The sequence below is a fragment of the Gavia stellata genome, chromosome 13, assembly GCF_030936135.1.
Source record: "Gavia stellata isolate bGavSte3 chromosome 13, bGavSte3.hap2, whole genome shotgun sequence".
Taxonomy (NCBI): domain Eukaryota; kingdom Metazoa; phylum Chordata; class Aves; order Gaviiformes; family Gaviidae; genus Gavia; species Gavia stellata.
In genome coordinates this window covers 12446447-12456560 of record NC_082606.1, presented here as the reverse complement: position 1 = coordinate 12456560, position 10114 = coordinate 12446447, and the positions used below count along the sequence as shown (strand labels likewise).

The 10114-nt window shown below is 43.8% G+C and overlaps 1 protein-coding gene across 1 annotated transcript; it reads right to left on the bottom strand.

The window, feature by feature from the left end:
* Positions 1–1502: 1502 nt before the first annotated feature.
* Positions 1503–1751, bottom strand: CTXN2 (cortexin 2). Its single transcript, XM_009808509.1, has one exon. The coding sequence runs from the start codon at positions 1749–1751 to the stop codon at positions 1503–1505; it is 249 nt and encodes an 82-aa protein (XP_009806811.1).
* Between the last annotated feature and the right edge of the window lie 8363 nt (positions 1752–10114).

Genomic DNA, 10114 nt, shown 5'->3' with positions numbered 1-10114 from the left:
AGAGCTGTTTAGCGAAAGTGACAGTGCTTAAAATTCTGATGCCAACCTTCTTAAAAATGGAATTGAATTTCTGTCAACTACTGTCACACTTGCTAAACAGCTGTTTATATGAGGGTGACCTTGAATACTCAGATTCTCTGGGTCTCTGCTTTCACTATTAGTTCTTCTGCTTTGATAGGATCTCCTATGACCAATTCTTCAGTTTGACAGTCCAGATCATACACTGTGCACAGTTGTAGAAGCACAGACAGAAGAACCAGCTGTGGAGAGGGGCTGGAGAGTACAGAGATCTCCAGTCAGCTTTGGACTCCTGTCCCGTTCGGGGGCTGGGTACAAATGGGTATGCGGCATGACCGTCTCTGCTTTGGCCTTGCCAAGCTGGTGTAATTACTGCTGGGAGCTGTTAACCAGACGGTTTAAGTTCCAGTTTAAATGGAATCATTTTCTGTAACCAAGTGGAGTAAAAAATTGGCATGCCTTGACCAATTCAGCTAGATTGTAAGATTGGTTACTTTTAATGTTTACTTTTTCTCGTTCACCTAAAACTTTTAATGACAGGGAGACACTGGTGAACTGGGACGGTGGTGGTGTTAGTTCCGACTGGAGTTCCGAGCAGCTAATATATTTTGTATTGCTGAATGTTTGTAGAATCAAAAATTTCCTTAATGATGTTTGTTTCCCTTCCACTAATTCTGTTTGACTTCCTGCTACTGTAGAGTAGGATAAAGGAGGCCTATCAAAAAAATACTCTCATATGAGCAGGAAGAAATAAAACTACGCACTGTTTGCAGAGGACTACATAAAGCATCACACAGGAGAAGCAACATACACTTTCCTTATAAACACAGTCAGTGGTATAGTACCTGCTCTTCTTGGAAGGTGAGAGGTGAGTTAGCAATTGATGTGATCTTTAGCTTTCCCGTTAGTTCCTTATTATTGGTAATGCATGGACCAACCCTAGTTCCTCTCACCTCAGCAACATGGACACTAACCTCTTGCAGGCACCTCCTCTGAGCCAAAACCATTTGTTGTCCTCCACTTTTGTATTCTCAGTGTACAAGCACAGTCTCTGAGCTTCAGAAAATTGTGTCAAATGAGGAGGGGAGGGAGTTACCAAGTTACCACTTAAACATTCACCATTCATGAGCCTGTCCTTTGTCCTTCACCTTTCTCTCCAGCCTATCATAAGACACAATAGAAATGAGATCCTCCTCTGAAGGGACAGATATCATCTGATTCTTAAAATACCTTTTGGCCATGGTAACTTTCTAGTGAATTGTTTATTGTAGTATTTCTTTGCTGTTAACCATTTCTTATCTACCATTCCACTGTTCCTCAAATAAAAGCAACATGAAGTGCCTTCTGAGTTTGCAACAAATATTTATTTAACAAAATGGATGCCACCAACCTATCTCCAAAATGCAGGTATGTATAACAAATGTAACAATTGGTTTCCAAAATGAAATCAACATCAAATTTAAGGCAGGATATTCTGTGAGTTTTCATGCAAGAGCATATTCAAATGTTCCTTTATCCAACCCCTCAACTTCATCTTCCCACGTAGAAGAAGGCATACTGCTGTAGGGGTCTAGCAAGATTTTGAAGCATCTGATAATTAGAAGTCCCAAAAAAACACACAAAATACCCACAAAGGCAAAGCCAGTTTTTTGCTCTAAAGTCAGAGGGAAGGCAGACATTTCATTGACACTCATGCTGGCTGAAGCGTTGCTGCAGTAATTACTGCTCATCATTGGGCATCACATCCTGGTGACTCCATGGGTTTTTCACCTCTTTTGCTTCTTTGCCTGCATAGAAAAGTAGAATTGGTTTGGTTAGGTCTAAATGGGGTGTGTATATCTGAGCTGTAGCATATGAACATTTGGAAATGAAAACCAGCTTGGATTTTAGTAGTGTCCTGGGTTTTTTTCCACATTTAAATTAATGTGATTAAATTGCAACTTTTAGCCTCTACACACCATCCACTTATTGGCCTCTGTTACGAGACAGCAAACTCACAATTTTCTGGCTTTTCTATCTCTGCAAAACAGAGCAATTTCAGCACATGGCTGTTGCAAACAGTGTTTTGTCAGATTGAGCACAAGCCTACAGATTCTGATTGGGCAATACTCACCAAGGTCTCCACCTGGAGAAACCAGTATGTTTTCTGAAATGGCTTTACACCTTAGTCTTTAAACTAGTTAAACTGGCATTGACCTCAAAGGGAGTTTCAGCCAAATAATGTGGATTTTGCTCATGTAATTTAGCTTACAAATCTAAATAAATAGATCCAACTTGTAAAATAAAACATTGTGTGTGCAATTTTAGTAAAATCTTGGGCTCCATTTTCAGAAATACGCTGAGTGCATTTTGAGATTGTAAGTAAGTGAGCATATTGGTAAAACTGCTCCTTCACTTTCCTCTATACATGTCCACTCTTGTGTATGAGGAAAGACTGGTGGGAGAAGAGATAACAGAAGTAAAATTCCCTTCCCCTAAATCTTGCTCTCATTTGTTTCTTCTCCACCATTAAATACATACATATCCAGCCATTTTTACAGGCATAGTAAACACCAGGTCTGAACATGCTCCTCATGGCACTCAGGGGACTGACCCTGTGGAGGCAGGATGCTCGAGCATCTCCACCCTGCCATTGCCACCAGGAGAGCTCTGTGTGTTTCCAGCCAGGAGAGACTTCTGTGTTTGTCTTTTTAAGGAGATCTTATGTATAGATTTTAGTTGGGGGTGGGAATCGTTTTGCTTTATTTTAGGTTTCCCATCAGATACTGAAATCGCATCTTTCTTTTGTCTGTATAGACAGCAGGAGAATTGGAAGGACTGGGACATCAGAGGTGCCACAGGACAAAGGCATTTTTATTCTAAGTTTGGAGCTTGAGGTTTTTTGGCTCTTGTTAACACCTATTTAACTAACACGCCTCAGGGGAAAACTCTTTTTGTTAACAATTCAACTGTCTTTTCCCCCAGGGAATTCCCAGTATCCTTTTATTTCATGGCAGAGTAATTAGGCCACTCAGTACTCTGTGCTGCCATGGCTACGCTGCTTCAGGTACCTGCGCTGCTAGCCAGTTTAACGGGAGCTCCAGTATCTCTACTCTGTACCGTAGTCATGGCTGAAAGTAGCCATACCCTGAGTCAGCCTACAATTAACAACAACAGAAAAAGTAAAAATAAGATTTGGTATTCCTGAGAAGAAAAAAGTGGACGGAACTTTTATCTTGTTTGGTGTCTCCTTTCTCACATCAAAATCTGTGGGATTTTTGAATATTATCCTAAAGAATGAAAATTTTAAAACAAGAATTAAAAGGGCAAGGCACAAGTCTTTTTCTTTTTGCGGTAACCCTCAATATAGTAGGTATTAAATAATACGGTTTCCTGTTACAGTATTTACACACTTGCCAGAGCGTAACAACCAACGATCTGTTTATTCTATACAGCTGTGTATGAGATCCTTCCTTGTTCTGAATGATACTCTGCTCTTTGGGCCATGCTGTTTTAATTCCTGTTAAGTTGGAGAAAAGATCCAGATATAGCCTATGGGAATTAGAAATAATGTCAACAACAATCAATATTTATTTTCTGAAAATATATCATAGATAAAGCCCACCTGCTGTATGGCTTTTCATTGGGCATACTTCCAATTTTTCTATTAAGTTTGACCTTATGTAGGGAAAAAAAAATCACAGAAAGTTAACATCACAAATTTGTCACAAATCAGTTGATTTGTGACAGTCAAGGAAAAAAAATTACCTTCCAGAAGTCCTAGGACACTGGGTTATAAAAATTAAATTAAAGGCTTATATGGGAAAATTATATGTAGCCACTACCTGGGAAAGCCAGACCCAAAAAACCTGATTGCTATCTTGAAAGACATGGAGAAAAATCTTAGGGATAGGCTGGCCATGGAGAGCCCTGCATTTAAGCTGAGTCCAGAGAAATACATATGTGTTTGAGGTGACATTTCTTCACCATAGCGTCATATTCCAAGAATATGACTTTGTCTTACTAATTTTGCAGGTTACACACTGGAATTAGTGGGATTTGTTCGTACATTATGTGCTTGTCAGGAGATGTTATGGGACAGATCTCTGCAAAGCTTGACTGACGCTGAAACATGGAGTGGTAAGAAATGGATATCTTAGTCTTATTTGGCAAGAGTTTGGCTGAAACAGTGGCATGAAAAAACAGTGGGCATTTTGCTTGTGGGGGGATTAGTTCTGGAAAACTCTAATATGCAGCTTTGTGTTTTCTTCCTTGTCCTGAATTTCAGAAATTGTAATTGAAGCCTTAAAAGTTCACAGAACATTTTGCTCTAATTAGGTATCCCCAAAACTGTGGTACCAAGACTGACCTTGAGTGCCCTTTTATTGTTTTCACATTTTAGTGCTGTATACAGGTTCAATGTGCTCTCCCAGTTAGTCAGATATCCTTTCTTTGCTGCAGTGTATGTGTCAAGTTGTGAGTCAGAAGACTGTGAATGCTGACTAACATGGCCTGGATCCAAAAATCCTTGAAGATAACCTTTAGGGCTGTATGATGGGGGCAGGCATTGTATCAGTTAGAATCTGTAGAGTCATTTTGTAGGGGCTGGCCTCAGACTGATGTCTCTTGATGACTTTTATAGGTCAAGACTCTACTCATCCTTTGATTCATTGCCCATACAAAAACACTGGCTCCTTAACATCCTGCTGTGAAATAAAAGGCCGTTGGAGGACCTCGTGAGGCCAGAAGAAACAACTGGAGTCCTAGAGAAAATAGGAACGAGGAAAATAGCTTAGCAGATAGACCACTGAGGTAAGGAAAACAGAGGTATGCGCTGGGGGGTACTGGCTGCACCTATGGAAGATGAAGGGGAACACCATGCGCACTAAGTATTGTGAGGCAGCTGAAAGAAAGATGTTAAAATTCTTATTCTAGCAGCATCACCAGCCCAACTCTGCCAATGTTTGGTGTGGATTGAAGATCCTAGGCCTAGCTCTTTGGTGGTTTAGGTGTCACGTTTTTCAGACGTAGCCTTTACCCTCATGTTTTCAGAGATACTGAGAAGATTAAGAAAGTAGCTAGTATGTGTTAAATAAAGACTACCTCAATAATCTTCCTTGTATTTTGGCTTCAGTCCTTCCGTCATAGAACCCCCTATAGGTTTGGGGTTTTTTTATTTTAATGGCTTAGTACTGGAAATGAGTACCTTTAATGTCTGCTCAAGCTGGGAGCATTCATCCTCTTGGCATGATTAAGCCTCAGGTGCCTGAAAACTCACTTCATAAATGATAGTGTGTTAACAAAATGGACTAAATCAGTTGCCATCTGTTCTCCCCTTGGATGTCTGTAGCCCAGCTGCTGGTTCATGGATCTGGTCATTCTGAAGGTACTTCAAATAGCCTCAGTCCCTGGCTTGTATTTGAGTGACAGCAAACCTGACTTGAAAAAGTGTTGGTGTGGTTAAGGACATAAACAGGCATCCTCTGGGAGTTCAGAAGCACCTCATTTGCACTTAACTATCTGGTCAAAGAAACTGAACTGTAGTCAAGGAATGGTATTACAGGAATTGGGCATAGGAGGTGGTAGGGTAAAAGGATTAGCAATGAAGACCTAATGAAATAGAAATCAGCACGAATTTGGAATTCTCCAAGGGGTCTGAGCTATCTGAGTTAACAACACATGGTCAGAAATGCTGCAAAAACAGCTCTGTGACCACACAGCCAACCTGTCATGCTCATGTGCACATTGCATGCCTGTATTCTCTGAATTGCTGGGAAGAAGACTGTCTCTTCAGGGTAAGGTTTCTAAGACAGCATACAGGGAGGTGCAAAGTAGGAAGGCCAGGGCATGGACGCCCATGACGCAAATGAAGGCATGGCTAACTGTTCTGCAAGGATAGCGAAGCCCCACAAAAACAGGCACTGTTTTTGCAGCACAATAACTCAGGGTGCAGGCAACACTTTTTCACATAAATGACATTCCGCTGCAAAGAAGCAGCAGCCAGGCAGTGACATTTCCAGCCTTCAGAATTGCAGAAATGAGATTTTTATTCTTAGTAAATACACAGGCCTGGAGTCTCCATTGGACAAGAGCTCCTGTGCTGTGAATTCATATATGTGGTCTAGATTTGGATAGTATAAAGAGGCAGGAAAACAAAACGTTCACTAGCATTATCCTTAGCTTGTGACCGTGGAAAAGTGTCGCCTGCTTTCCCGGGGATGGAGGCTCCGAGAGACCGAGCACCTGCAAAGCAATTGTTGCTGTAGGATTGCACGCACAGCCTTCACTTTCATCGGCCCCGCTTCCCTGGGAGGGCAGATTTACGCGTTTACCCTCCCTCGGCCGGCCGACCGCCCCCCCGTCCCCCAAGGGGTGCCTCTCGCCCGGCCGACCGCCCCCCCGTCCCCCAAGGGGTGCCTCTCGCCCGGCCGACCGCCCCCCCGTCCCCCAAGGGGTGCCTCTCGCCCGCAGGGAGGTGCGGGCCGGGCCGGGCGGTGCCGCAAGGTCGGCCCCGCCGCGCCTCCCCGCCCGCCCCGGCCCGCCGCGCCGCCCGCGCTACGAACCCTTCTCCTCCGCGCCCGCGCTGCCCATGGCGGCGGAGCTCTCCGCGGAGCTTTCCGCGGCTTCGGGCCCGCTTCGCCAGCTGTCGAAAGCCCCGGCTGGAGCCCCGACGGCTCGCACAGCTCCGGCCCCGGGGGACTGGTCCCGGGCGGCGGGCGCGGCTCGCCCGGGCTCCCCTCGCCACCCGGCGATGCGGCCCCGCCGGGAGATGCTCAAACCGCCCTAATTAAAAAATTAAACACGGCCGCTGCTGCTACCGCCTCCTTCTTCTCCCCGCCCGCCCCCTGCCATCGCTATTCAGCCGCGCTCCTCTCCAACCCCCCTTTGCACGGATTAAACGGGAGAGCGTGGAAACTTCCTGCAACACATTACGTGCGGCGCATCGGTAAGGGCCCGGCCCCGGGCCGCTGCGGAGCCGTGCGGGAGCGGCCCTCCTCCTCTCCGCTCCCCTGCCGCTCAGGCCGGGTATTGGGGCCTCAGAGGCTGGGTGGTCCCCGCAGTGATGGAGGACCGGGCTGCGGTACCCGCAGGAGGGGGGCTGCCGCCCTCCCGGAGCCGTGAGCCCCGCTACCGGGCGGCGGCGGGGCGCCGTTGCCGAGCAGCGCAGCCCGGCCGCCGGTGCGGAGCAGGACCTGTAGAGCCGCGCTAAGTGCAGCGGGACCATTCTGCTCGCCGTGGAACAGCCACGGTGCAATCAGCGAGCAGGGTTTTACACACCGATGCAGAGTTGCTTTGCGTGGTGAGCTAAAAGCCGCTTAGGCTGCACCTGCAGTGTGGCCTCAGGTCCTCCCAGTAGCTTTAATAGTAATAACGATTAAAGCATAGAACATGTGGCAACATATGGCTGGGAGCCACTGTTGGTGCGGTAGCCTAGACATCACTTTACATCACTTTATATCCTTTCATTAGCTATGTTTAGCTGATGCTGGTTGTATATTAGAGAGGCTTCAATTTGCCACAACAGCAGGTGTTTAAGGTGGATAAGGAAAGAGGATTTCTTTTCCCAAAGCGAGATCTGTATATTGCACTAATAAAGAGCAAATCTGTTTTAAATGATAGTGATTCCGTATTTGTATGCCACCTTGGTGAATACACCCCTGCAGAGATGCACATGGGTCAGCGGAACGGGACTGTATCATAGTGCCATGCATCATCAGATTTTTGAAGGCTACTGTAGAGCTACTAGCAGAATTTGTTCTGGAAATAATTTAAAAACTCCACGTTTCTTGCTACATGCAATAACACTAGGATAGGTTAAACCTTTTTCTTCCTAATATGAGCTGGGAAAAGGGTTTTGCATTGCCTGCCATTTTAATGCCTGATTCTCCTGTGTTTACAATGGGCTTCACTGAGCCCACTGGGTAGTCTCAAAAAAATGCCTTCTCCTGCTAGTAGAACTAATGGTTAACTATGCGCCTGCTAATGGTTATTAGTCTGATCTTCTAATGTTGCAGTGTCAGTCATGTGGTAAACAATGTCTCTTGCTGAAATTGTAAGTCAAGCTAATTTTTGAAGTGTCTCTCATATTTAAAGATCCATGAAGACTTTATAAATAGATTGTTTTAAATAGTGTAAGATTGTGCTTTCAGAATATGTCTATAAGGAGCCTCTTCTGTTCCTGAAGAGCTCTATTTTTCTTTTTTAGCCCTGTCCCTGATTTACTTGGGGCCCCACGAAGGCCTCTCGCTAGAGGGAAACAGCTATGGTTTGGGATTAGCAAACACACAAGGGCTCAGAATTTCACGGTGCCTCCCCCAACCTTGCACAACTGTTTTGGGAGAGTGACATAGATCCAGGATTTTCCAATAATTGTTGAGCATTGCTATACTTGGAGAACCTTACTGTAAGTAGGTCTTGGGAGTAGCCAGGACTACTATGTTTGCTCTGGCTGGGAATGAGGGGCAATATTGACAGCAGAAATACATAACCTCTGAGTGGGCGCGTCTTGCCTCTTCTGTCAGATTTTGGGCATGGAAGCTGGGTCTTTCACTACTGTTTTTCCTGGAAAAGGTTTACTTGTGGGATCCTCCTCCCTATAGATATGATATTATCCTTTTCTCTTGTTATTTTTGTAGAAGTGACTGTTAAGAGATTTTTTTTTTTTTTTTTAACCGTGAAATAATTGCCCCTCTTGTACTAATGGCATGGCAGAGCTTGCTGAAATCATGTGATTATTTTCAGGAATCTGACACTCGTATTCTATTTTAAAGATTTTACTTTTATGTGTTGGAGATCCACTTTTCATTGAAATGAAACTGGAAAAGAAACTGGCAGCCAGCAACAGGGAATGAGTCTCCTTCTTCAGCTGCTTGTTGTCAGCAGGCAAATAACAGTGTTTGTTTCTGTTCAGTATGCTTTATTTTAAAATGGAAAAGTGATGGAATGACTTAATCTTTTGCTTTTTCACTTGAAAGTCACTAGTTTTGCTCTTGCACAGGAACAGTGATTTTTTGTAAGGCAAATGGGATAGCAGTGTATGTGTGGCCATTCTGCATATATAGACAAATAGAGCCTTCACTACTCTTCACATTTCATTTCTTTATCAGGCTCCATCTTCTTTGTATTCAACAGAACAGTAACAATTACTTCCATCTGACAACAGCAATAACAATTACTTCCATCTGACTTCAATCATATTTGCCATTGATTTGATCCTTATTTTAGGGAGTGTTAAGTGTGTCCTCAAAGGAGAACCCTTGAACAGAAATAGAGATTTTATAATCATCTAGTAATTTGGTATGTTGACCTTGCAAATTCAACTGGCCTAATTTAAGGTTGGGCAAGACACTTACAGCCAAGTGGGTGCCAACGAGTGAAAGGCAATAGGGAACTCTTAGAGCTATTCGCTGGTTAATACTTTTTGATGTTTAAGGATCATTTGATTGGTGTAAGTATCAAGAAAATTTAACTATTTTGAGGGGTAACTAACTCCATTGTAACTTGCTTTTCAGTTTAGCTTTGAACAGTTCTTGGAGTGTTCTTCACAAACAAACTCTCCTTTCAGTTGCTAGAAATTTAAAATTGGCTGATGAGGGTAGAGTCAGTGAAGAATATTGTGCACAGAAGAAACATCAAGTTGAAACTCCCCTCCTAAGCAAATTTAAGCAAGTCTAAGCAAGTTTATGACAATATGCATCATCAGAACGCAATAGTATATGGGGGAGATGAAAGCAGTAATAGAGGAGCACAGTGAAAGAAGGAGCATTATCTATTAATTTATGTATTGATCAGAGTTGCAGGTAGGAATTATTTTATGTAATTTAATTCAGGGTATTTAACTTTTTAAAAAGGATAAACACCTCTGTTCTACCATGTTTTTTTTCTGGAGTCTTAAAAGATCTAAATCTCTCTTTGTGCAAAGGCCATGCTTTTACTAGGTACTGACTTCACCAGCAGCTTGAACGTGTGGTCTACAGCCCTGGGGGTCCACAGGGCACTCCTCTGGTGACTGCCAGGAATGGGGCGGAAAACCAAGTTCTACAAAGCAGCCTCCCCATGTTAAATATCTGAATAGGCCCACTCTTCAAATAGAAGTTGTTTAGGGATTCAGAAACTG

Bases quoted from the DNA above. Each gene is read 5' to 3' on its own strand.
- CTXN2 (XM_009808509.1), bottom strand. From the start codon at position 1,751: ATGATGAGCAGTAATTACTGCAGCAACGCTTCAGCCAGCATGAGTGTC.